Here is a 27,121-nt window from a genome sequence, read left to right as displayed (position 1 = left end):
AGGCTCACTCATTTGTCTGTAGTTCAGCACCATGGGCTGGGTGGTGTTTCAGGGGAAAGGCACTGTATATTTTTGATTTGTTTGTGTCTGTAGACCCTCCCCCCAGGGAAGCACAGGGGATGTGTTGGGTAAGGACAGGAGGCACGGCAGAGCACGTGGATGGGGTGAGCTGTGCCAGGAGCCGAGCAGAGGATGCGCAAAACTTCTGGGAGCCGCACATTCTGCCCAGGGGGCTGAGACGAGTTCAGCAACTCCAAGCAGCCACGGGTTTCCCTCTGCTCTGCTCTCCCTGCCCTCCCCCTCCTCTCCCTGTAAGTTCTTTGTGTTCCCATTCCCTGATAACAGCATCCCCCGTGTGCTTTCCCTGAAACTTCCCCCAAAACATTCTCCCCCCCCCCCCCCCCCCCCCCACTTGGTGGACTTTGCACATTCTCCATTTCCTTCCAAGTTAAACAGTCTCAGAGCGACAGGAGGGGTGGGTACCTGGAGCTGAGCACAGGAGAGCTGAGCCTGCAGGCCCAGCCGTCTGCCCCACGGCTCACAGCTCTGGCTGGGCAGCGCAGCGGGGCCATGGGGCCAGCAGCTCACCTGGCAGCTGCAGCTGGGCAGGGAAGGGCAGGGCAGTCACGTCCCCTGGGCTGGCACTCCTCGCCCCAGCCATTGTAGGACATGGTGCACATGACCCGCTGGTTGCGTAACCCCGTGTGGAACGACCAGTTTTATGCAGAGGTTTCCATGGTGATATAAATATTACTCTTTAATAGCGTAACGAGGTGAATTAAATCCAGTTTAATGTCGGATAACTGAATTTCCTGGGGCAGCAGACCTGGGCCACGCGCTGGTTTCGTCGCAGTGTGCTGGGAGCCATCCCAGCTGCAAGGACCTCGCAGTGCTGTGCAGGGGCTGCACTGTGCAGCAAAGCAACGTCTGTGCAGTAAGGGGGAAAAAGGGATCTTTAAGCACTGAAGACAGGATGCAAAGACATTTTGGCACGGCTTCAGCGAACCCATTTAGGCTGCTGTTATCTCCTTGGGCGCCTGCTTCCCCACTGGAGTCACGGGGAAGTCAGGAGCCCGAGTCCTTTGCTGAACCTGAAACTCACGCTGATTTCTACCCTCTTAAGCAAATTCTGCTGGAGGGAAGAAGGGTGCTGACTTCAGTGGGTTGCCTTTTCTAAAGCGTAATCCTGTGCAGTTTTAACTCATTGTGGGCACTTTGTTTCTTCGAAAATGTTTTGGTGAGGACAGACTTCTGGAGCAATAGCACAGCTGCTTTCCTTGACTGCTGCTGCAGATGGATGCCATTGACACAGTCATCATCCATGTGGTGCCCAGCTCCAGGGCTGCCCTTGTGCCATTACTCATTATGCACCAATTTTTGTGTTCTAAAGTGGTGATGGATTTGGCTATGAACACTTGACTTAAAGGCTTAAAACTCTCTTTGGATGTCAGATGTGCAGACACATGACTTGTGAAATAAGCCACTGCACTTGCATAAACCCTTCAGCTCCCTCAGTCCCCAAGGCCGATGCGGTGCTGGTTCTGCAGCTGATGGGTAGCCGTGTAGCAGGCAGCAGTGCTGAGGAGGCAGTGTGTACAGGCCCAGGGAAACACCCTCTGCTCCTTTCTGGCAGCCAGATTCCATCCTGCTTTATGCCAGCAGTTTGTAAGCAGCTTACAGTGCTGTGAGCAGCAGTGGGTTTTACCCCCTGCACAGGGAAACCCCACTCCTGCACTATGGGAGGAGGGAGTGAGACCAGGGAGCAAACTGATGTGCAGTATCTTTTACAAACCACTGATGTTTTTTCTTTTTGGAAGTGCTGCACAAGAAGATGCTAAGCTTTGTCACTACACTGCAGCACCCAGCACCGTGCCGGGGTCAGCAGTGCCTTGCTGGTGGGAAAGGGGAGCTGCAGGGATCCTGCCTCATGGAGTTGTTGATGTTGGAAAAGACCTCTGGGATCACCAAGTGCACCCCCAACCCACCCCACCATGCCCACTGACCGTGTCCCCCAGTGCCACATGCCCCATTCTGAACACCTCCAGGTCGGTGACTCTTCACTCTCTGGGCAGTTGTGCCAGTGGCCAGCCACTAAGTTTCTCCAGATATCCAACCCTATTCCCTCCTGGCATATCTTGAGGCCATCACCTCTCATCAAGAGGCTGCTTCCTCCCCCAGCTGCCAGTCCCATTGGTGAGCAGCCCCACAGCCTCAGAGTGCCCAGCCCCTCACTCCCACCCGTACTGATTTCAGCCTCCCTGGATCATGAGGGGAGTTCAAAAAGATGAGGGAGAGCGACTTCTTGTGTGTCTGATAGTGACAGGACAATGGGGAGTAGCTTTAAACTAAAAGAGGGAAGATTAAGGTCAGATGTAAGGAAGAAATCCTTCAGTCCAAGGGCAGTGAGGTGCCTGCACTGCTGCCCAGAGTGGGTGCCCCATCCCTGGAGGATCCCAAGGCTGCGGATGGGTGCCAGGCAGCTGAGCTTTGGGGGCAGCTGGTGGTGGAGTTGGATGATCTTTAAGATCCCTTCCAACCCAACCATTCTATGATTTCCAGATTTCAAACACTTTAAGCATACTGCAGCCCCATGAGAGCAGGGGCTGCTGCCAGCTGTGCCCCGTTGGTGTGCTGCCATGCAATGCTGCAGGGCACCGGGATGCTGGGGGAAGGCAGGTGAGGGAGGGGGTTCTCAAAAGGGTTAATTTCAATTATTAATTGCTAGCTTTTTTTTTATTTTTTTTTTAATCTGGCTAACTGAAGAAGCAGTGCTTTTCTTAAAAAATATATATATTTTTGGTGCTTTTTTTATATTATTAGTTCGATGGCTTTGCTTTGTTTCCTCACCAGAGGAAGGAGAGCGTTGCTGCTTGCTCGCAGGGCTGGCAAGCAGTTAATCCTTGCCCTTGCTCCATGCGGGCTCGGCGTGGAGGTTCCCCGTGCTGCAGTCACATGCCTGCTGGCTGCCAGCCAGAGCAATCTGATCTGTCTCTGAGGAAACACTATCGGCTGCAGATGCAGCCAGGGTTACCAGAATAGTAAATAACGAATCACAAGACTCGGTCTATCTTTTCAACGAAAACAAATATTTTAATATGTTGGGTTTAGTTTACAAGTAGTTTCTCTTTTTCAAAGCGGTGGAGCTGCTAGCTGCAGGAGCCCTGGCTCGGGTAGTTTGCATAAGAAGGAGAAATAAGCTTTATTTTAGGCTGTCGTCACATTTATCTCCAGTCAGCTGTGTCTGAGGGGTCTGATGCTTGGTTTGGGCTTTGAAACTCATCCAGCTTTTAAATTCACAGACTTGGGATCTCCCCCTTTATTTGGGCCTCTTTCACCTCCGGTCTATGGGCAGTGAACACAAAGCTGCCTCCCCATGACCCCACTGCCAGCCCCGGCTCACTGCTGCGCTGCTGCCCTTGCACACGCGTGTGCCCAGCAGAGCAGCCTGCATTGGCAATGGGGAGCAGCACCCAGCTGGGCCAGGGGTACTGTGAGCATCTGTGAGCTGTCTGCCCTCGTGCAGAGTCACTCCCCCTCCTGTTGTAAGCTCCCCTCAAGAACGGGAAGGCTGCAGGGAGGTCTCACCTTTCCTTCTCCAGGCCCAACACCCCCAGCTCTCAGCCTGTCCCTACAGGAAAGCAGCTCCAACCTCTTGGGCACCCTTTGACCTTCCTCTGGGCACGGCTCCGTGTCCTTCTGCTGGGGGCCCCGGGCCTGGATGCAGGCAAAAACAAGGCAAAAGAAGGCAGAGAACTCCACCAGCCTCCCACCCTCACCCCTGCTGCTCCCTTCCTGCCGCCTTGCACTGGGGTCGGTGCCAGCTCTGCTGCACAGTTTCACTTTAAATGTGAAACCACTGAAAATTTGGCAGCTGCAGCCCAAGTGTGTGCCTGCCTGATGTGCTCGGCAGCCCTGGGACTGCTGTGAGTCTCAGACCGACGCAGGTCTGTGTTAATCTGAGGCATTTCTGGGCATTGCTGGAGTAACGTAAATCTTTGTCTTGCGAAACAAAGGCGCCGCTTCTGGAAAAAGCAGCTCATGAGGTGGGGAGAAACCTGAGCTGATCACTCATTGCCTTGTGAGCCTTTTTTTCGGGTTTCATTCTTCAGTGTGATGGAAGTGTCAGTTCGCAGAGTGCCATCATATAGGCATCGCCTTTAAAACAAAACTGTGGGTTGGTTTTAGATGAGTTCAGCAATCAGAGGGGTTGTGATCTGGTGTCTTACTGCAAAGCCGAAGTTCCAAGAATACATCTGCTGTCTGTGGAGTCAGAAGGGTGTGGGTAGGTGTGTAAACCTTGAAGCCATGGCACAGCTGATGCTCAAACGCTGTACTGGAGTTAAAGCATAACCTGGTCCCTCTGTGAGCCACATGGGGATGCGACTCTTGGTACAGCAAAGAGCAACTCAGGGCACTTCTGTAAATCAGGTACACATGTATCTGCTCTAGTGACAGATTAACCCTGGAGCAGTTACGAGTTGTGAATGAGATGCAGTGAAAGCAGGGAAATAACCCCAACAAAATCATTCACTGCTCTCCATTCAGAGCAGGGCAGTGAGCGCTGCTGGGCTCAAGGGAGCTCAGGCACACACAGCTGTGCCTGCAGGACTGCTCTGCAGGGGGGGGTGCCTGCTGGGAGAAAGAGCAGCACAACCTCAGTGCTGCAGTAAGTGATTGGAGTGGGGATCTCTGCCCTTCTTTGCTTTGTTTAATCACACAATGGACAGGGTTGGAAGGGACCTCAAGGATTATGAATCTCCAACCCCCTGCCACAGACAGGGCCACCAACCTCCACATTTGATTCTAGACCAGGCCCAGGGCCCCATCCAACCTGGCCTTGAACACCTCCAGGGCTGGACAGGGCATCCACAGCCTCTCTGGGCAGCTGTTCCAGCACCTCACCACTCTCACAGTAAAAAACTTCTTCTGACATCCAACCTAAACCTTCCCTCCTTCAACTTGAAACCAATTCCCCTCATCCTGCTATTATCTACCTTTCAGAGAGCTGACTCCCCATTAATGTTCTGATATTTGTTTGTTTTCCAGAACAACTATTTGCAACCTGTACACCATGCCACGGATTGGGGAGCCCGTCTGGCTTACCATGATGTCGGGGACTCCGGAGAAGAACCAACTGTGCCATCGCTTCATGAAGGAATTCACCTTCTTGATGGAAAATGCTGCAAAAAATCAGTATGGTGGATTTGAGTTTTTAAATACGTGCATGTTTTATGCTAATGTTTGAATAGGTTTTTTAAAATCTTCATTGTAGTAGTAAGCGAGAAAGGCAGTCAGCTGCAAAGATTGGAGAGGCATTGCCTGAGTCAGTGGGATCAGTTCTGCTGTAGGGGGCCTGCACTACAGAGGGATGGACTCAATGATCTCTAGAGGTCCCTTCCAGCCCCTACAGTTCTGTGATTCTGTGAAAACACGATTCATGAATGCCTTGTGTGAAACCAGAAGTGCAATGGGATGGCACCTCATTAAGTGCTGCTTCCCCATGATCCTGTAAGTCCTGGTACAAGTGAAACGTGTGAAACACATCCATAGGGAGCGTGTGGTGGCTGAGGGCACACACACCTTGTGTAACACATCCACCTTCCAGATCAGCTGCCACACAGTAAGCAAGGTTTGGCACCCAGCATGTGCAGTTCTGTCTGACCACAGACTGCTGCTAAACCTGACTGTGCTGAAAGGAGCACAAAGACACAGCAGGGCTGGAGCTGGAAGCTCATCAACGAGGTTGTGTGCTGGTGAATGGGGGGTGGCACCGCTGCTCCTCGCCACCCAGCTGTCATTCTGTCACCTCTCCCCTCCCTCAGCTCTCAGCCAGGGGTCAGTTTTGTGTTCTTTCTCTCATCAAGGTGGATGGTAAGGTTTGTGAGGGGTTCAGATGTGCTTCCCAAAAATCGGTTCCTTCTGCAGTGAAAGATTTTTGCTGGGAAAAGCCTCTTCCAATCCCTGTCTTTTTGACTCCTGTACTTCTTATTTGCATTTAAGTGGTAATTTGTTTGAGCTTGTTTGCTTTATTTTCAGTGTAGTAAGATTTACGCTGGTGGAAAGCAGAGGAAAGCAAGCCCTGTATCTTTGCAATCTGTTTTTAAGTCTGCTTTCCTCTTTTGGCTCTCTCTGCTCAAGAAACAGGGCTAAATGTAACCCATAGGGATCCTGACAGTTGAAGCTATCCAAACAGCGTTATCTGGGACTCAGGGAGGTTTGTCTGGTTCCCTTCCCTGGCTGCAGAGCCACCAGCTCCATCTGTCGGTGTGGGAGAGCCTGGGCTGAGCTCCTGCACTCAGCTCCTGGGAGGGACAGGGAGAGCTCTGGCAGGAACTGCACTGCATCACTGCAGGAAATCCCTGAGCACTTCTCAGGAAGCTTTTCTACCGTATGTGCTTACTGAGCTAGTGAAAACTGCTTCAGAAGAGCACAGCCTTTGTGGCTGGGCTGCCTTTCTCCTCGTTGCTGTTGAAGAACTTTGTGTCAGAGGCATTTTTGAAAAGGAGCAGCCATGTGTGCTGAAACTCTGTAATGGTTACATGAAGGAGCACAGCACCCAGCTACTGAACGGGTGTGACAGGGAGTAACATCCTCTTCCTCCTCATCCGTAGCCTCCTTGGTGTCCCAGGGCACACAGGGCTACCTTCTTCTCATAGAGAACTAAATCGAGCCGTTTTGAGATGTTTTACAACACAAAGCTTGCAAAATAGGAAGTCTGATAGTTGCCAAACACAGGAACTGGGATGCCACAAATTTAAAATATTCCATTTGACTTTACATGTGTGTTCTAAAGAAAAAAGCTCTGCACCTGTGGGAGGAGAGGACCTAAGGAATGACCCCCGTGGCTTTGTTAGCCACCCACATCCATGCAAAGCGTGGAAGTGCTGTCTGTTTGACATGCTGTTGTACGTTTTGCCTTCAGGTTTTTACCAGCTCTCCTGACTGCAGTGCTGACCAACCACCTGGCCTGGGTCCCTACAGTCATGCCCAATGGACAGCCACCGATACGAATCTTCTTGGAAAAGCATTCTTCCCAGAGCGTGGACATGCTGGCCAAAACTCACCCTTACAACCCCCTGTGGGCACAGCTTGGTACGTGGCAAACACTGCTAACCTGTGTGAAGGAGTACAGCTGGTGGTGTTTATGGATGTGTGTTACTTTTCCCCACCCAGCTGAAACTATGTGTGTTTTTTTTCCTACTCAAAACAAAAGTGTGCATTTCAGCCTCAGAGATATTCATTGTGTGGTTTTTTTTTTCTGTGTGCTATAATTTCTTAAGGCAGTATCAGTTGTAAAATGGCAGCCAAAAAGTCATCTGTGACAGATGTCCTGCCCTGGTGATGATGGAGGATTCTGTTCCTTCTTTTGTCCTGTCTCTGTAAAGAAACTCCATTTTGATTTATTTGGGATGCTGCTATCAATAAGTTTGATTCTAGAAAAAAAGCAAATCTAAAAAAATCCATCTTTTGGTGAGAAATGGACATATGATGAGCACAACGGGCAAAGGAGTGACACAGTGCAGGAAATCATGACCTGGGTAAGGTCTCAAAGCCTAGTGGGTTGAGTTGTGTTGTCTTTAATTGCTGAGTAGAGATGATCTTCTTGCTCTCTAGTCAGATTGTCCTGCTCTGCACCCAAACTAGCACTTGGATGGGGAAGGGAAGCTTTTGTGAGGTTCCTATTCCAGAACAGGCAGGGATGGCCAGGTTCTTGGCAAGGAGCCTGATGGCAGAGCTGATGGGACTCAGGGGATCCCCTGTTGTTACACTGGCCTTCAGTGCCTCTCAGGTCTTGTGTCCCCTGTCCCTGCACTCATGCAGTGCCCTCGTACCTCCAGAATAACACAGGTGAATCTGGAGCCTGGTCTTCCAAGCTGCCCATCTGACCCATAGGGGAGCTCAAGGGGAGGGAAGAGATGGTTGGCTTCAGCTGTGCACCTGCCACTGGCACTTTTTGCCTACATTCTTGGCATAGGTTTCTCTCCCCTTACGGCTTTCTTTTGGTAGGTAAAAGTTCAGCCCAGTTTCCAGACTATCCAGGGTAATTCAGAGCAGATGCCTCCTCTCTCCCATGACTATATAAGGAACGTGGACCAGCGTCCGGAGCTTGGGACTGAAGTGAGGTGGTGCAGATACTCCCTAATATGTGAGATCAGATGTCCCCCTAGCCAGCGTGTCATCTTACTTATGATGCCAGCAGCTTCATCTGTATTGAAAACAGAACAACAGCTTAGCTGACCTCACTCTTGTACTTCAGTAATTTTCTGCTGTGGCTTTGCCTTTGAAAGATGACCACAACAGCTGTCTTTTAGAAGATGAGTTTATTTTAAAGATGCAAAGTAATAGTCTTTTACTTCCTGTTCCAGGTGACTTGTATGGAGCTATTGGATCACCTGTGAGATTAGCCAAAACAGTCGTGGTTGGCAAAAGGCATGATCTGGTGCAGAGGCTGCTTTATTTCCTCACTTACTTCATCAGATGCTCAGAACTTCAGGAGACACATCTGCTAGAAAATGGGGAAGATGAAGCCATAGTCATGCCTGGAACTGTTATAACTACCACGCTGGAGAAAGGAGAAGTAGAAGAATCCGAGTATGTGCTTGTCACCATGCACAAGAACAGGGGTAACTTGCTACCAAAGGAGTCTGAGGAAATGAGAACTCCTAACTGTAGCTGTAAAAACTGCAAATGCCCGATTTCTCTTGCACAAAACGTAGATGTTTCACAGCAAGAGAGAGAAGACGCACAAAACACTCCTAAGGTGGAGCTGGAAACTTCCTCAGATGAGAGCAGAACTATTGTTCCTGATGATGGTCAGGAAGATGCCGCTGATGGTCATCAACTGAGAACCTGCCAGGACAGTAAACTAGAGAGCGTGGTGTGCACAGGGCCATCTTCACCAGAACAACGTGCATTGGCAGAATCTGGTTTGGAAGCATCAGCAAGCATGTGGAGGAATGAAGACGTGCTGGAAGCGGGCAGCCAGGCCATCGGTGCCACGAGGTCACCTGGGATAGCTGTGGAGAAGAAGCCTCCGGATAAGCTCTTCTGCGATGCATTTCCTTGCAGTGCTGCTGAAGCTCAGACAAAGGTGACTTTCCTCATCGGAGACTCCATGTCACCAGACTCAGACATCGAGCTCAGAAGCCAGGCGGTCGTGGAACAAATTGCCAGGCACCACAGCCCGCCGGCAGCGGAGGAAGGAGTGTCTGCTGATCAGAACTGTGAAGCTAAACAAACTGTTGAGGACCAAAATAGAGACTGTGGGACAGCTGAACCCTTTCCTCAAGTTGCTAGTGAGCATCAGAGCTGGAATCCAAACGCATACAACGCTGAGAGCATGAGTCTGTTTGATGACAATTTTACTGACGACGGCTCGGTTGAAACCCGGACTATGGATGATCTCCCAGGGCAAGCAGCTGCAGAGCTTCTCACTCACAGTGGCAGTTTCGAGTTTTCTAAAAAGCTGTGTGCAAAGATTAGCAAACCACCCAGCGAGTTCTGTAAATTTATGGACTCCGTTCGACAGGAGACCTACAAAAACTGCTTTGCTGAGCAGGACCAAAGAGAGAAAATCTCTATTCGTGTCCCCCATGGGGACAGAGAAAACGCAGAGAAAAAGGTGGCCCCGGGAATTGATTGGGACATTCCAAGAAATGAGAGCTCAGACAGCGCCCTGGGTGACAGTGAAAGCGAGGATACGGGTCACGAGCTAACCAGACCAAGCAGTAACTACTATGGAGCAGAGCAAGAAGACTGGGCAGAGGAATATGAGATTCCTTTTCCTGGGTAAGTACCATTCAGCTGTAGGAGAGCCCAGAAAAGATGCAGCCTCTTCTCATGTCACATGTTTGGAGGAATGTAGGCTAGCTTGGCATCGGTGATTGGAAAAGTGTCTCTGGAGCTCACTGGTTGTAAAAGAATATGGAGAGATCAGCGGTCTGGAAAAAAATATTAATTGTGCATTGTGATCTTGGCTCGTATCCTTTTTTTTTCCACAATGGGCTGACTGCAAAAGCTGACTTTAAACTGTTTATTTTTTTATAGAAAGCACTTGAATGGAAATGGGAGTAGACATGAGAAATGTGAGGCTGCAGCCTCTTTGTAAGCTGAATTTGGTGTTTTCCGTTGCACATCTCTCCGATACACCTTTCTTGCAGGTCAAAACTAGTTGAAGTGAACTCTGTCCAGCCCAGTATTGCCAATTTTGGACGATCCTTACTAGGAGGCTACTGCTCATCTTACGTCCCCGACTTTGTTCTGCAAGGAATAGGAAGCGATGAAAAGCTGAGACACTGTTTGGTGTCGGATCTGTCTCATGCTGTGCAGGTAATTAAGCTGTATTTGGTAAATGTATTTGTCACAGTGGGGAGAGGTAAATGTTTTCAAACCTGCACATCTTCAGGAAGCGGAAGCATTTGCTGTCACAGCTCTCGTCAGCTTTCACTGGTCTCAGGTTATCATTTCTTTCTCCTCTCTTAATTAAGCGCAGTTAATTCTCTGCAGATCTGGAGCACAAAAACTGAGGCTTCTGAGAGCTGTGTGCCCTTGGGACGATGGAGCTCTGAGAAATCAGCCTCGTAGACACTGCAGCCTGCTGCTGGTTGTGTGCCCACAGGGTGCAGTGATGTTGAACGAGACAGAACTCGGGTTGCTGTGCATCTCTTCTGCACAGAACCGCTTCCCTGCACGGATGGGAACGTGGCTGGGCAGTGTTATTTCCTGCACCCCTTTCTAGCAGCCATCAGATGAGTGGCAAACCCAGCCATGACCACAACGTGTGGTGACAGCACTGTGCTTTAGTGAGCATTTCCTGAGAGCCTCCCTGGGCTGCTCTGAAAGGTCCAAATCTCCCGCAGCTCCCAGCCTGAAATATGTTCTGGGCTTCCAAACCTCGGGGGCTGCAGAGCGGAGCCCAGCGCCTTGCTGCTCGCTCCCTCTGCTGGCCCTGCCCTGGAAGCACACGGACAACACGGGACGTTCAAAAGCCGGTGGGGTTGTTGATGCTTCCAGTTTTAAGGGTTTAAAACACACTTTAAGTGTTTGTTTTATTCACTGTTCAGAGCTCTTTATATCAGATATCAAAGTTGTCAGCCGGTGCCACGGTTTAAACCTGGAAGAAAATATTTAATGATGACTGTGCTAGGACTGCAGCTCTGCTTTTAGCAGAAGGAAAGCAATTCTGAGCACGTGTTCCCGTGTGTTGGAGGAGGTGGGGGCTGCAGTGCTCCCCAGCTCTCCCTGCTTTGTTGGAAGGCCATCGTTGTGTTGTGCTCAGAGTTCTGCTATTCGTTTTCTGCTTGCAGCATCCCGTTCTGGATGAGCCGATCGCAGAAGCTGTGTGCATTATTGCAGACACAGACAAATGGACAGTGCAGGTGGCCAGCAGCCAGAGGCGGATGATTGATAACAAGCTGGGCAAAGAAGTGTTGGTCTCCAGTCTCGTCTCTAACCTGCTTCATTCCACTCTTCAGCTGTACAAGCATAATTTATCTCCAAACTTTGTAAGTATGAATGAACATCAAGGGGACACGATTTTAAAACATCCTTACACTTCATAGGTTAATGATGCCATGAACTCCTGCCTAGCTTACTTCTCTGTAGTCACAGTTTTGCTCAGCAGTGTATCTCCTGATGCAGCTGTTGAACACGTCCGTTTAAACACTGCTCTGCAACCAATACAGCTGTCACATTAATTCTGATTTAAAATGCATCAAAAACATCTACTCAAAAGCACAAGCCTTGCTAATAAATTAAAATTTGCCAGGATCTTACTAATTATTCGTATAGGCATGACATGAGAACAATGCAGCTGTGCTGTTCTGCTTTAAGACTGGTTTAGCATGGTTTGGCTGCAGTGCTGTCCTGTCCCTCACATGATGTTTCATTGCTTTCTAGTGTGTCATGCACCTGGAGGATCGGCTGCAGGAGCTGTATTTCAAAAGCAAGATGCTGTCTGAATATCTCAAGGGCCAGATGAGAGTTCACGTCAAGGAGCTGGGCGTTGTGCTGGGGTATGGTCACAGATTGCCTTGGAGCAGTGGCACAAATCAACCATGGCTGCAGGCTTCTCCTTGGCTGCTGTCTGGCCCCCACGATGGGCTCAGCACTGCACAGCTTGTCCTGCCTTAGTTGGTTTGACATCACCATGCAGTGAGGGCACCTGAGCCCTCAAGGCTGACTTTCCCTACGGGCAGCAAACGGCCTCAGTGTCACGCAGGGCACGTTGTGCCTCTCTGTGCATGGGGCACAGCTGAGCAGCTATGTGTGGGGTGTTTATAGGAGGGCTCTGAATGTCTGTGCAGGGAACGGGGTGAGCAGGAAGGCACACACAGCACGTGTGGAGCTGGGGCAGCTGTGCCACAGCCCCCTGGTGGCTGCAGACATGGCTGAGTTCAGTGCTCTGCTCCTGTGCCTGGCTGCCCAGCTGCTCTCGGAGGGTAGGAGGGGATCTGCTGTTTTCCTCCCCCCATCTGCAGTGCCCCATTTTGCTGCCCCCGTGCGAGGTGTTGGTGGTGCAGAGCTGTCACAGTCAGAGCAGACACGGTTGGAGGGGTGTTAAAAGCAGGCTGGTGGCTGGAGTTTGTAACCCAGCACTGCACCGGGAGAGAAGCGTCCCTGCCTTTGCTGTTACTTGAGCAATGTTCTGCTGCTCTGAGCTGTACACACTCGCAGCCCAAGTAACAAACACTGCGCCTCGAGCCGGCGCTGCAGTTAGAATGCACGTGTTCAGCCCAGCTCTGGATTACATGTGACTCTTCTGCTTCCTTTCAGGATTGAATCCAGCGACCTCCCTTTGCTGGCAGCTGTAGCGAGCACTCACTCTCCATACGTCGCCCAGATACTGCTCTAAAATGCCAGAGAGAGCAAAGGCATTTCCTTTTTTTTTTTCTCCCTTGAAAACAAAGTGGAAGACAAGTTGTTCTGGCTGCTTTCTCTTTGCAGCCACTGAAATAAACTGCTCCCGGAGCCGCAGCATCTCCATGTTGGGCGGATGGTTGGGCTGGATGGTCTCAGAGGCCTTTTCCAACCTCAACCATTCTATGATTCTACGATATATGACTGCACATTATGCAAACCATTGGAGGATTTTCCTCTCCCACTTGATCTCTTTTATTAAAAAAAAAAAAAGAAAGGATAAAGAAAGGAAAACAGAAAAATGAGTAAGCCCAAGTTTTCAGCTGTAGGAAAGTGAAGGTTTTGGTGAAAGCTGAAGATGTGCATTTTTAACCAGTTTCTGCCGCAGTGACTCACTGTAATTTATCCCGGGGAACCCAAGGAAGAACTGCTTTGAGTAATATTTGATGCTATTGCCAATGACAAACTTACAAAGCGAAGGCAGCAGCTCCCCTCAGACCCAGATCCGTCATTCTCAAGCTGCGACGATTTGTAAACAACTTCTGCTTTCTCATGTAATAGTCGAATTCTGGATCCTTCCCTGAGGAAGAACAAAGGCTGGAGGGTTGGTTTGTTTTGTAAAAACCTCATTAATGGCACTCAGCTCCAACATTTATTTATGATCATTCTCCTGGGGAGAGGAAACGGTGGGGATGTATGGGGACAGGGAGGGGGAGGTAGGAAAGGTCCACCAGGCACCTGCGGGGGGATTCTCTCTTGACTGGATGTTGTAACCAGTATTACATGTTTATAATGTTTAAACGTTGCTTTGTATTCAGTAATGCTTTTTTTTTTTGACAACATAATCAAAATCTGGATAAGAAAAAAAAAAAAAAAGAGAGGCTGAAGTTTCCCCACAGGCCCCAGAGCAGCACGACTATTACCTCTGACTTTTGTATGGTCTGTAATGGCCTATGATGTTCTTGCAGCTCCGACTCTTTTTACAGCAGTCAGTCAGCAATTGAAATAATGAGCTGGAAGTCACTGTACCAAACCATTGGGGAGAAAGTGAACAGACTGTTACCCTTCGTTGCTCAGGTAACTAATTGATATATTTTTTAAAACCATTCTATAAGAAATGAACATTGATTACACCATAGTATAGAGAAACCCAAATCGTTTTTGGACGGAGGATCCCCTCGATGCAGATGGCTCTAATCCCTTTTCTACTCACTTGTGTAATTACCAGCAGGAAATGTTGTTTATTTTATTCTCAGCATTTCTCCTTGACTCAGCCATCACTGTTTTGTCATTGTATATACAATAGTTGTAAGAATAGCTGATGGAACCAGTCTGGTGTAAGTAATGTAAATATACAGTGGTAGGTGGATTATGTTTTCAAAGGCTCTACTACCTCAGTTTAACTGGACACTTCATCATAGCCTTTTCTTTGCTTGTTTGTCCTAGCAGCCAATTAACGTCGCTGATTTTAGGTTCTGTTTTCACTGATTACATTCAGTATATTGGGATTCATGGATTACTCACAGAAGTAGGAGGTATGTGTTCGCTCGGTCACTAAGCTGCATAAACAGTTCTATAAATATATCATTCTGTAATCATATTTTCAATAGTATAGCACGCCTTCTATTGTTGTTTGCAGAGTTATTTTAAATACAATCTATTATAAACTTGAAAACAATAGGAGAGATCCTCGCCCCACTGCTGTCAATGTCAAAACTCTCCTTCCTTCCTCTGCTGGGGCCAGGCTTCACCCGGGGTGTTGCTCAGCAGCACTTAAAGCCTGCAGCTGAGGGCTCTGTTCCAGGGATGAGCCCTGGAACTCAGGGCATCCCCTGAGTTTCTACGTAGGACTGAGCCTACATGAGTCCACGACCCCGCCTCGGATCCAGGCATCATCTGAAGCTCCTTTGTACATAAAATCCAGTGCTGACTGCTGCAGGGAAGAAACTCGTGTTTGTTGTGTGATCCGAGGATACGTTTCTCCCGTCCTGTCAGTGTCCTCCCTTCACCACACAACTGCATCACATCTGGCTTCTGGATGGAGCACACGGCGTCGGGGCCCGGCTGCATCAGCGCCTTTGCGATGAGATACAGGCTGGAGCTCAGCAGCTGAGCTTTGGCTCTGCGCTCCGACCCGGCACAGGGGGGCGCCGAGATCCCGGCAGCCTCGGGGCTGTGCTCTCCGTGCAGTGTGTGCTCTCCTTTTCCCCATCCCTCGGTGAACTGTCGGGGTCGGAGGCTCCCAGGTACGAGCAGAGCGCGGTACGGCCACCAGCCACAGTGCAAAAAGGGAACTGTACAGGACTGGAGCACTGGAACTTAGAATTACACCACAGTTGTTTCATGGGAATAGAAAACTAATGCGTTTGGGTTCTTTCTTTCTCCACTACTACCGATCTCCATTAACATGTCTTAATTTTCGGGCTGAAAACTAAGTGTTGTAGGCACGCGGATTAGCACATTTATTTGTGTTGCAGTTGGCAAACACGGGGCTGCTAAGAACAAAAATATTTAAAAGAAAGGATTTTACCCCTTGCCTATATTTTCTTTGTTAGCTATTATAGATGTTTTATGACAATTTTTTTGCTTTCTCTAAATTATTTAGATGGTGGTACTTGTAAAATGCTGGGTAAAATGTACATACTTGTTATCTCCTCTGTTTTTGTACATATTTCTCAAGATGTGCACTTGTATTATAATAACCATTCCCAATTTTAGGGGAAATTTGTGCAATAAAAACAGTATGTCAATTTACCGCTGGGATGCGGCGTGTTTCTTTTTTATGCCTGCAGTGAGGGAGCTGTGGTCGCAGAGCATCCCACATTTGGCATCCACCCCCCCTGCAGCTGTGCTCCCCCTGGCCTGGGCGCTCCACTGGGGCTCTGCAGGAGCAGAGATGTGCGGCCGCATTGGGGCGGTTGAGCTCTGTGTGTGCAGGCTTTGGCACAGGGCTGTGCTAGCAGCAAGCTCAGCACAGATCCCATACTTGCCAGCCAGTGTTTCCTATGGATTATTTCTCCTTTTCTGTGTCTCCCTGCACACGTGGCCGGAGCAGCGCCCATGTTTGCGTCCCGCGGTGCGCACATTCCGTTCCAGCCATCCCTGATTCTTTTCATATGCTGCAGTAACAGCTACGGCCTTTGTGCACCAACTGGATGTTCTCCCTGTCTTGGCTGCGTACAACAAAACCATCTTTGCTATTTCTGCAGGCGATGCTAAATATATCAGCGCTGGGATTTTTGGAAAGTTTTGGAGCTCGCTGGAGATGCTGCATTGCTGCCATCGGTGCTTTTTGGCTTTGAAGAAGAACCCCAAATCCTGGTGAGATCTCTGCTGTTTTTTATATCAGAACCCGATTCCTCAGCTCTGAGCTCACACTGAAGCTGAGCCCCATCCACGGGTTGCGGTGCTGCCACTGCTCAGCACCAGGAAGAGCTGCAGCGCTCAGGCTGCCCAGCTGTGCCACTGCACGGAGCCTGAGGAAGTTTTAAGGGGAAAACTTTATCTTAATGTTAAAACCTGCATTTCCTGCAGGTTTGCCTGCACTGTGCAGCACTTGTGGGTCTCCGTTGCTCCTCTGCTCCCTCGCAGTCCCCGCTGGGAGGGATGGTAGAACAGAAGCACGTCCTTCCCCTCTCTTTGTTTATTTTTATTACCAGAAATATTTGCACAGCGGCAGGAATGAATTTCTCAGGCTCCATGTGTCCCAGCTGCTGCTTCCCAGAGGGGTTGCAGACATCTGTGTCCCCATTGGGGCACGGGCAGCTCTGAGTGTAGCACAGGAGATGAGCAGATGCATTTCCTTGCCGTGCTTTGTCTCTGCCCCATCTCCAGCTCCCTGGCTCTCTTCGCTGCTCCTTTCCCTAAGCACCCACAAACCAGCTCCTCTGGGTTGTGTGTCCTCCACGACAAGGCTGCAGCCCACCAGAAATCCCCCTCTTTCGGTACATTGGTGGTGAGAAGGACATCTGGCCCACCTCATCTGGTTCCCATGACCAAAGGAACAACTTCTGTGCACTGTGATGTGCCATGGAGATGCAGTGAGGAGTGGCTGTGGGAGGGGTCACTGGGGGCTGCTTTATTTCCTGCCAGGGACCTTTCACTTTAGGGAATTTAGGTTGATTTGGAAAGAATACATGCAGCAATACTTTCAGCATAATTACTGCGAAATTACAGCCACGGGCAATTAGGTTCTTCAGTAGCTTTGTGAGCATGCTGAATCCGAAGGAATTAAGCACCGAATTTTCAAGGAATGGATTTATTAATAGCAGCTGTAAGTACAAATCAGGCCTAATTGTGATCACCACTCAGAGAGCAGGAGGAAGGAGGGCTGCTGTTCGCATGCGTTACAAAGCGACTGACACAACTGGAGGGAGAAGCCTCAGCAAACGGGGTAATTACAGCTGTGCTGCTGTAATTAATGCTCGCACTCTGTTCCTCAGCCCTGTTTTTCTTGCGTAGCTCAAACAGTTTAAGAGGTCTCTGTGTCGTTCTGATGCTGGTTTAGGCTGCAAAAGCCATCAGCCCGCAGGGAAATTTATTCTTGAAACTGCAGCTGAAATCTATGGACCATTTCTGAAATTACAGGTTAGCAAAGCCCAGGCCTTTCCATGAAGCAGACACAGATTGTTAAGAACTTTGGAATCACCGCTTGAAGCGATGCAGCACGAAAATGGAGGACCCCAGCAACAGCAGGCAGAGCCCACCTTCACTGTGTGCACATCTGCAGCCACGAGAGCTGACTGTGGGAACAGCCCTTAACCTCAGCACCACCTCTGGGCCCTTCCCCACGAGCTGCTCCCCGAGGGGCAGCACTGCGCTGCAAAGGCCCTTGCGCCTGGGATAAGGAGAGCAGCAAAACCCCACTGCTTAAATGCAGCGTGGGTATCTGTGGGAAGGATCTGCCCACGGGCAACATGAGGAACACATCAGTCACCAAGCAGCCAGGGGATGCTGTGAGCAGGGCTGTGCTGGTGACAACGAATCCCTCCTGCCTCGCTGCCAGCGCTCCTTTCCCACCTGATGGAGCCTTGCCCATTTGCAAATTCACAGCAGGCAATGGGAAGCAGAGCACTGCATCAGCCATGGGATGGAACCGCAGCAGGGAGGATGGGAGAACTCCCCATGAGAGGAGGAGCCCTTTGCAGCTCTGCTGGGAGTTAAACCAGCAGGGCTCTGCCTGCAGAAGGCACTCTGTTCTACTCACTGCTGGCACCACGTGAGCGCGCTGCTCACTTCTGCTTTAGGAGGTGAAAGACAACTCACAGGGAATGGAACTTTGTGGACTCTGCAGCCTGGGATGGCCCTGAGCTGCCCGGATGGCTGCAGGGGAACCACACAGCTGTGAGCTCTGCAGGGCCAGTGAGTGCCGGGGAACAGATTGCAGGGAATAAGGACGGCCGTCGGCATGCGGAGCAATGATAAAAGCAGCTGCTGAAGACAAGTGGGGACACAAATCATCGGCGTGGAGGAGCTGTGAGCTCCCGGTGTTCCACTTATGTCAGTGGGAGCTGCTTTTAGTGCTCTGCTCATCCCGAAAACAAGGCCAACAGCATCGAAATGTGACCACAACCAGAGGACGAGCGAGGGAATCTTGGCCTGCGTAGCTTTGCAATGAGTTCATGGCACATTCCTGACTCCCCAGCCCGCTCCGAGCCTCCGGAGCTGCGCACCATTTCTGTGCAATCAAATGACAGCCTGTGCACAGCCACAAACACGGCCACAAACACGGGCACACACCTCCCATGGGACGTGGCACGGCGTTCCCTGCCCCGCATGCAGCAGCGGCACTGAGCCCAGCGGCAGGGACGCAGCGAGCTGCCCAGCACAGCTCCGTGCCACCGACCCTGCAGCACCTCATCCATCTCCAGCACGGAGTTATGCAAGGCTCTGGCTCCGCGCCTCTGCAAACAACGGCACGGCAGAACATCGCCAATTCACTGCATGTTCTTTCTGGGTCACAACGGGTCGCAGTCACAAACTGACAGCGTTTGCGAAACCACCTTGGGAGTTAGGAATGCACAACTTGAAGCGGAACCCAAAACGAATTGAGATGACTTCTTAATGAATTAATGAGCACTTTTGGAATCAGTTGACCCGGCTGGGCAGTTCTGCAGGGAAGGATGGCTCCTGCTTTCCAACTCCTTGCACACCTGCCCTTTCCTCGTGGCTTCCCACAAACGAGGAATACCCTTCAGCTGAGGCTTTAACACCATGGTAACAACAAAGGAAAGGCAAATGCAGAACCCCTCCACACTGCTTCCTGCAGGGACAAGTTCCCCCCTCCCAGCCTTTCATTCTTGCAGCTCAGAGCCCGGACGTCTGCAGGCTGTTGCTGGATGCCTCCAGTATCCAGACGGGCCCATATGTGCTTTTAGTGTTTGCCAGCAAAGCGCTGGGGCTGGAATCAAACATTTCCAGGTTTTGTGTGGAAAGAATAAAACGGCAGAAGATAGATTAAAAAAAAGACCAGTTTTAGACAGAAAAGAGCAGAGCTGCTGCACGATGGCTGTGTGAATATTTCTGGCTCCAAGGACATCCGCTGCCTTCATTTCAGAGGGTATTTATAATGATTTGGGGTGTTTTTGTCGGTTCTTATTCTGGTTTATCAGACCCCTCTGCCAACACAGCGCACTGCAGGGTGGGCTGGAGGATGGGAGCAGGAGGGACGTGCAGTGGGAATGGGAAAGTGAGCAGTAATTGGTAAAGCACTGTGTGCCCCTTTAAAAGTCCTTGGGTTTCCCACTTGTTTCTGGTTGATTAAGGCTGGAAAACCAGAGCTTGTGATGGTGAACTCTGGGACTGGGTATGTAAATGGCCCTCTGGTCTCACCCTGCAGGGAAAATGTGTTTGTGAAAAGGAGATGGGGTTTCAGCTTGAAAATTTGTCTTATAATAAAACAAACGAAGAAGTTAAAGATCTCATGTTCCTAATGCTCCATCTGTAAGTTTTGCCATCACCCCAGCACTGAAACTCCAGGCAGATGCACAGCGGGACAAAAAGGGACCTCCCTATAAAGGTGAGATGCTCAGAACTACAAACTACAGCTGTGCATCCACCACCTGACACGCTGGTGCTGCTCTGTCGCTGCACCCAGGGGGTTACCATCACAACAGGCTCTTACACAGCAGTCTGAAGAGCTCCTTCCCACTGGGGAACCCAGGGCGTTTGGTTTTGCTCTCCTCAGGCATGAAATCAGTCTGTGTGCCTTCCTTGCCGTGAGCCAAGCTTAACCAGAAGTCATTGCCAATGCTGTGAGTGAATCTCTGAAGGGAAATTTTGGTCAGTGCTAAGAAATGAAAAACAATAGGCCAAGAGTCATAGTGGAGAGAGAGGAAGGAAATAGCCGGGCCCTAATAAAACTCGCGGGAACAAGAAAATTATGGAAGATGTAGAAATAGCCAGAAATATATGTAGGTGTATAACGTTGTGTATTTTTCCCATTGGGAGTGGTGAGGAAACTGAATTTTGCCCTGAAGAATGTGGGGTGTGTGCAGGATGGTGAAAGCCGTGAGATGAAATCCCGGCAGCATCAGGGCAGCAAACAGCAGGGTGGGCTGCACACCCCATAGCTCTGCTGATCTCTTCCAATTCAGGTGTTTGAAGCAGAAACATTTCAGCTCCCCAGGCTGCAGTCTGTCTGTACAAATAGCAGCACGCTTCTGATTCGTGAACACAAGGCTGTGGATATTCTTATTTCTCAATAAATATAAGAGAACACGATAAGTGGCAATGCTTTATTAGGGTAGAGTGATACAATCCAGAGCAAAGGAAGCAGATCTTCCCTTCCACAGAGACAATAGGCATCCTGCTTGACCACATCCTTTAATCCCAGCCCTGGAATTACCCGCTTGTGAAAGCTCCTTAATTGTATTTAAATACACAGGCTTAGCCATGTGGAGACGTAAGCCGTAATGCTGGTCAGCAGTTGGGATCGTGACACTCATTTCCATTGTTCTCCAGGTATTTGGGAAAATAAACCCGACAACTCAAACAGCCTCTGGAATAATTGCAGCTGTTACAGCCATTACCTGCCTAAATTTGGGTATTTTTGGAGTGGGGAAAGCCTCATTTTGTGGGCCAGTTGAGCCAAGCAATTAAATGGGAATAGAAGCTTTTGCTCCTGTTTGGTACCTCTTGATGTTTTACTGCTGGCTGAGGTGCAAAAATGAAACAAATGTGTGCAAAGAGAACAGAATTGTTAGGCCATTCATTTGATTCCCATTGCAGTGCCCATTTGTGCACTGTTTTGACTGCCAGCACGGATAGGTGGCACCGTGGAAGGTGGGATCAAGATTTAAAGCATCACAGATCCACGAGAACCTGCACAGCACAGATTGCAGTTACACCCGAGGCTCTTCCCAGTCACCTGCATGTGGGGAATAGTGATGGATCCTTGACTCCCAACTAAGTGAATTGACAAGGGAACATTACTCGGTTTGCTCTTCCATCTCTGGTTTGAAAAAGAGAAAACAGGAAGTAAAAAACAAGAAAAATAACCTCTTCATAAAGAATGCTTCATGTTCCACTTCTTTTCCGCTCATTTCTCCCCCACGTGGGTTTATGGCAGGGATCTAGGAAGATTCCCACGCTGCTGGAAGCAATATTTATGTCCTGAAATTGACAAAGGATGATGTGCTCTGCCAGATGGCTCATACAACCTCCTGACCTTCAGGACAAAAATAGTCATGATGGCTGAAATGGTCAAAATTAAGTAAAAAAACCATCATTTTGATAGATATTACGGGAGCAGAGCCCTGCCCAGACCTTCGTGTCATTACAGAGCATCTTACATCGTCCCTGTTGGGGATATCAGAGATGTTATCAGCGCTGGCTCTGAAGTTCACAGCCGTCCGTTCAGCTGTTGCTGTGCCTGCACTGCTCGGCACAGCGCCCCAAAGTTAAGGAATGAAGGAAATGCCCAACTTCCCCAAGTTTTTATTGGAAGGAAAACACCAGAAATATCCTCGATCAGCTTGGAACGGCCACGTGAAGCCCTTCAATACAACGACTGTGCCATAGAGGGCAAATGAGAGAACGGGAAGAAATAGCAGGGAAAGGGACGAAACGAGACGAAACCTTTCTTTATTGGGAAGGAAATAGGAAAAAGCCCAAGGCAGCACAGCACGAGCGGCAGCACACGGGACGAGCACCGCCCCCCCACCCCCGGCCGGCCCGCGCATGCGCCGCGCCCCGCCCAACCCTCGCGAGCCTTCGGCCCGCGCCGCTCCCGAACAGAAGTCCCAGAGGGGCGTGGCTTCGCTCGGCCCCTCCCCTCCCTCCCGCCCGCCCCTCGGTCTCCGCTGATTTTCTGGTTAAAGAGCCCGCTCTTGCGTTTTTCGCTCCGGGCGGGATGCGCGGTAGGCGAGCGGCGCGGGGGAACGGGACGGCGGCGGCGGTCTGAGGGGAGCCGAGCTCGGTGCTTGGAGTGCCGTGCGGGCTTCGCTCCGCCCTCGGGGCTCGTCGGAAAAACCGCCGACGCGGTGACGCCGAACTCTCCGCCCGCCCGCGTGGCTTTGCGCGCTGCCAGCCGGCGGGCGGAACCGCTCGGGGCGGAGGGGCGGGCGCAGGGAGTCCCGCTCCGGCCGGTAACTTCCCGCAGCTCGGCACGGCGGGGCCGCGCCGCCGCCTGGGCCAGCGCGATGGGGAGCGGCGGCCGGCGGGAGGCAGCGGCAGCGGGAAGAGCGGGCGGCACCTGCCCGGAGCCGCGCCGCTGAGGAGCCGGGATCCGCCCGGAGCGCAGCGCAGCCCGGCGCCGCGCCCGCCTCGGCCTCGGGCCGCTCCAGGAGGCCTCCGGGGGGCGCCGCCCCGCCGCGCCGTGCCGGGGTTGAGGGGCCGCCGGCGGGGCCGGGCCGCGCGCTCCGTGCCGGGCCCGGGGACGTGCGGGGCACGGCGGGAGGATGAGCGCGGCCGTGGAGCCCAGGGTGAAACAGGCGCTGCGGAAGAAGCCGGCGGAGCGGACGCAGGAGGTGAGCGAGACCGCGCTGCCGGCACCGAGTTCGCTGATATTTTAAAACGTGACAAAATCAGTTCTTTTATTATTATTATTATTATTTTTTCTCTTGAATCCGTGCTCGCTGCGCGGTGCCGCACGGCCCGGTCCCGGCGCGGTGCCATTGCCCGGCGCTGCCCCGCGTGGCTCCGGGCTCGGCGCTGTGGCTGGGCGCTCCTGGCGGTGCGAGCTGCCCGTGCCGCTCCGTGCCGGCCGGGGCCGCGGTTCCCTTCCTTCTAAAACAAACTTCTCGCCGCGGTTGCGTGCCCGCTCGGCGCTGGGTGGCACGGAGCGGGGCTGAGCCCTCCGCTCGTGGGACCTCGGATATCGGATTTGTGCCCGCTGTGCTCTGCCGTAATGACGAGCTGCCGCTGCTCCCTTTGCTGTTTCCTTCCCCCCCTACCTCCCCCCTTTGCTGCAGACCTTTTCTCGTCTGCAGAGTTCCCTCCGTTCCGCCACCCGCTGAGCCCCATTGAGGCGATGGGTGCCCCGGTCCTTGAGGTGCCCGATGGGTCCTGAGAGGCCTGAGCTTTGGGGCAAGCTGCCCGTGGCAGGAGTGGCCCTAAGGGGGCTGTGAAGTCCCAGCCAACTCAACCATGCTGTGTTTCACGTTATGGTTCTATGAAAGCATAAGTTTTGTACAGCTGTGTGACTTTAACCTGACAGCATTGTGATGCCTGGATGCTCGGGCCATGCATGGGGTTCACGTGGATTTGTGTTCCTGGGGAGATTCGAGTTGAATGATGTGAGAAACTTCTCCAAAGAGCAGTGAGGCATGGGCAGAGCTGCCCAGGGAGATGGGGAGCTCCTGTTCTGGGGGTGTTCCATGGCTGTGGGGATGTGGCACTGGAGGAGGTGGTCAGTGTGCATGGTGGGGTGGGCTGCGTTTGGGGATCTTGGAGGGCTTCCCCAACCTGAATGATTCTGTTTCATGGCTTCGTGTAGATTTCTGGAGGTTCCTATGGATTCTGCTATCAGGGCTGCATGCAGGTTTGCTTTTTGCAAAGTTGTCTCAATTCTGGAGGAATTAAAAAGAATTTGCTAGCCTAACTAACAGCCCCTCTTAAAAATGATTTAAAAAAAAAATATATATCTTAATTCCCTTGCTGATGTGGCCCCTTTTTTGGCAGGCACTTAGAGACACCGAGCAGCCCAACTACTTGTGATTAAAGTTAAACACGTCCCTGCAGCTTGGCAGCACTGGGGCCTCTGTTCTCACGGGGCGGATGCTCGCAGCCAAGGAGCTCTGCTTCTTGGATCCTTTCTGTCTGTATACATTCAGCAACCGGCCTGATCTGAGAGAGGCATTTCCCTGCTTGGAGAGCCCCGTGCACCTGGGAGCTGGGACAGCAGATGGGGATGGGGTGATAAGGGAACCGCAGGAAGTGATTGCAACAGGGATTTGATTTCTGTTTGGTCACGGTGCGGAGCATCCTGGCACACCCCGTGCTGGGCAGGAAGCACAGAGCTGTGCCCGGTGTCCCTCCCTGGCAGTGTGCCGGTGACTCGGCTGGGAAGCATCCAGCTGTGCACGGGCAGAGCTGTGGGCTCCCTCCTACTCTCCTAGGAAGGCACGGTCAGCTCCTCCCATGTGCATCCATCCAGCTGCACGCAGGAGAAAACCACCCTGGTTCTTCCTCAGCTGTGGCTGAGACGTGGTGATGAGCTGAAACTTCTCACCTTGGTGGGTTTTGGTCCCCGTTGGTCCCTTCCTGCTCCTCTCCTCCCTGATCCTGCAGCTCACCTGGCTGTCCCAAATTACAGGCTGTGCTGGTTAGTGGCACGGGCAGTGCCTGCATCAGCTTGTGGAAAAGTACAGGTAAATGACACCACGTCAGTTTTCACTTCAGGGTGCTGTGATTCTTTGTATGACTTTTAGGACTTTATCTTGACAAAATGTGTTCGTTTGTGAGACGTAGAGTACGAAGCAGGGAGATACTAAAACCTTTATACAACTTATTTTGGAGAATATCTTGATGGTTTGCCCGAGTAAAAACTTTAATTATCGGCACAACAACTATTTTTGTTTGGAAAAATGTCTGTTAGGGCAAGTTTTCAGCATTGTGGTAGCATTCCAGTGCTTGCTAATTGGGAAAGTGCATAACTTATGCATATTAGGCATGTACACACTTGATATTTTTTTTTCTTTGGGTGTTGTTGCTCAGATGCTTGGTGCGTTAACATGGCTGATTTCTGGGGGAGCGGTTGTTCTGCTGAGCTCCTGGTGCTATGGCTAACGCTCACTGATACAATTTGATGGCTGTTTTGTTGCTCTGTGTAGCAGTTTGTTTCCCCTCGGAACTGCTCAGATTTGGGAAACCCTGGCGTTTCTGTGCTTCCATGCATGGCTGTGTGCTGTCTCGCACATCCCCGCTCTGTGCCTCGTGTCGCAGGTGGGGATATTGAACGAGCAATTTGGGAGCGTTTCCATAGGAGGAAATGGCTTGTTCAAAGCGCTGGGAGGGAAGGGCGAACGTTGATGGCGCTGTGTGCTCTCTCATTAAAGGCTTCACTTTTTTGAGGCCTGGAATTCCTTATCTGATCCGTATGAAGGCTGTGATGTTGGTCTGTTGGGAGTGGTTTAATGCCTCCAGCAGGTAGGGTCTGAGTGGCTGATAGAGTAAAACAGCGCATGGTTATGCCTCTCTTTCTTCCTTCTTTTTCCCCTTGAACTCCTATGAGTGTGCTGTCCTCCATCTCCAATAGATCCCTTTCCCAATGCAGGCATCTCTCAGTTCTTCGTGACTTTGCTCTGGTTGACATTGCTTTTGCATGGCCAGAAAGCTTTTTATTGGGCTTCAAAGAGTCAGAGTTTATTTTTATACTGTAAGCTCTTGTATTTTCCTAACTTTATGCTATGTCTTGTCTGGGTATTCGTGATTAATGTTAATTCAACTTGATTTGGCAATACCGACTCCTCCTCCTCTTCCTGTTCCCTTTTTATTAATACAGTGGAAAGGGGGAAAAAAACCCCTAATTTACACAATTGTGTCATAACAGAGTCTGCTATTTGGAGCGTGCATGTGATGCTTCTCGACAGCTCATACGCAGAGATTTAGATCTGCGTGGATCTAAATCATGCACAAATAGTGCATTGATGGGCATTATAAAATGGCTGTAATAAATAAAATACATTATTGCTGACAGCATAACAAAGGCACTCTTGTACTGTAGCACAGCTGAGCCAAACAGAGGAGAACATCTGCTTCTTGTTTCCAGAAATAACTCGTATTTTGATGGGTGTTTTTCATCCTTTTTAATAATTTTCTGTAAACTCCGTAGGTGAAGCAGTGGGTTTGGCTCTGCTCACATTGGTGCTTTGTGCAGCTCTCACTGTAGCAGTGTTTGATGATGACAGTGTCGTTCTTGAGCAGTTTTTTTAATGTAATCAGAACTGCACACTCACTACAAACCTGAGCTTCTTGCAATGATCCTAACCCCAAAAAGAGATGCACACTGAATGAAGCTGCATGTGCTGCTTTGTGTTTAATAAAAATCCCTTGTTGTGTGTTGGCTCTTCCGAAACTGGCAAAGGGTGACAATGGAAACCTGACCCTTGCCATGGTTTCCTACTGCTTAACCTCTGTCTTAGGTTTTACCTTTTGGTTTTATTTAGTGATAAGTTCTTTTACAGCTGAGCTTTCTAAACCTTTGTCAAGAGGCAGCAGTTCTGGAGCCCCAACTGAACGGCAGTGGTTGTGCTGTGGGAAATAGCAGATTTTTCTGTGGCTCTGTGCTTTGATGCCTTTGTAAAGAGCTCCCAGACAGTGCACTGAAGGGCTGCCCAGCTCTGCGCATCCTCAGCTCCTCACCTTGCAGGGCCCCTGGGCTGGTCTGTGTGCAGCTGCAACGGGATGGAGAGAGGCATCTCAAATTCATAGAATCACAGAATGGCCTGGGATGCTCATCCACTTCCAACCCCTGCTGTGTGCAGGTCACCAACCAGCAGCCCAGGCTGCCCAGAGCCACATCCAGCCTGGCCTTGAATGCCTGCAGGGATGGGGCATCCACAGCCTCCTTGGCAACCTGTGCCAGTGCCTCATCACCCTCTGGGTGAAAAACTTTCTCCTAATATCCAACCTAAACCTCCCCTGTCTCAGCTTAAGACCGTTCCCCTTGTCCTATCGCTGTCCACCCTTGTAAACAGCTGTTCCCCCATTGCATTGGTTATCTCTGGGTTGAGAAGGAGATTGCAAATGTATCTGTATGTGTTTGCAATTTACTGCTAATACATTCCTGGTTGGATAGTTCCATGCTGTATGCAGATTGCCC

General features: G+C 50.7%; 2 protein-coding genes and 1 long non-coding RNA gene across 14 annotated transcripts in view; 2 read left to right on the top strand and 1 right to left on the bottom strand.

The window, feature by feature from the left end:
* The window catches only part of LOC128083980 (uncharacterized), an 86,517-nt gene extending 86,107 nt beyond the window's left edge, over positions 1-410 (bottom strand). The window contains exon 1 of the long non-coding RNA XR_008208284.1: positions 372-410. This is a non-coding gene — a long non-coding RNA (uncharacterized LOC128083980). The remainder of the gene's footprint in view (positions 1-371) is intronic.
* The window catches only part of FNIP1 (folliculin interacting protein 1), a 60,518-nt gene extending 44,906 nt beyond the window's left edge, over positions 1-15,612 (top strand). For all 4 annotated transcript variants that reach the window (XM_052689639.1, XM_052689635.1, XM_052689637.1 and 1 more), the window contains 7 exons: positions 5,047-5,193; positions 6,923-7,092; positions 8,367-9,789; positions 10,161-10,329; positions 11,307-11,504; positions 11,899-12,014; positions 12,775-15,612. In XM_052689639.1, coding sequence (XP_052545599.1) covers positions 5,047-5,193; positions 6,923-7,092; positions 8,367-9,789; positions 10,161-10,329; positions 11,307-11,504; positions 11,899-12,014; positions 12,775-12,853 — 2,302 coding nt within the window. In that variant the 3' untranslated portion in view covers positions 12,854-15,612. The remainder of the gene's footprint in view (positions 1-5,046; positions 5,194-6,922; positions 7,093-8,366; positions 9,790-10,160; positions 10,330-11,306; positions 11,505-11,898; positions 12,015-12,774) is intronic.
* A 7,087-nt stretch (positions 15,613-22,699) lies between these two features.
* Positions 22,700-27,121, top strand: part of RAPGEF6 (Rap guanine nucleotide exchange factor 6) — a 105,178-nt gene continuing 100,756 nt past the window's right edge. For all 9 annotated transcript variants that reach the window (XM_052689628.1, XM_052689627.1, XM_052689634.1 and 6 more), the window contains exon 1: positions 22,700-22,826. In XM_052689628.1, coding sequence (XP_052545588.1) covers positions 22,758-22,826 — 69 coding nt within the window. In that variant the 5' untranslated portion in view covers positions 22,700-22,757. The remainder of the gene's footprint in view (positions 22,827-27,121) is intronic.

This window comes from Tympanuchus pallidicinctus, unplaced genomic scaffold (genome assembly GCF_026119805.1).
Source record: "Tympanuchus pallidicinctus isolate F22 unplaced genomic scaffold, pur_lepc_1.0 scaffold25, whole genome shotgun sequence".
Classification (NCBI taxonomy): Eukaryota; Metazoa; Chordata; class Aves; order Galliformes; family Phasianidae; genus Tympanuchus; species Tympanuchus pallidicinctus.
This window is presented reverse-complemented; position numbering and strand designations above follow the sequence as displayed.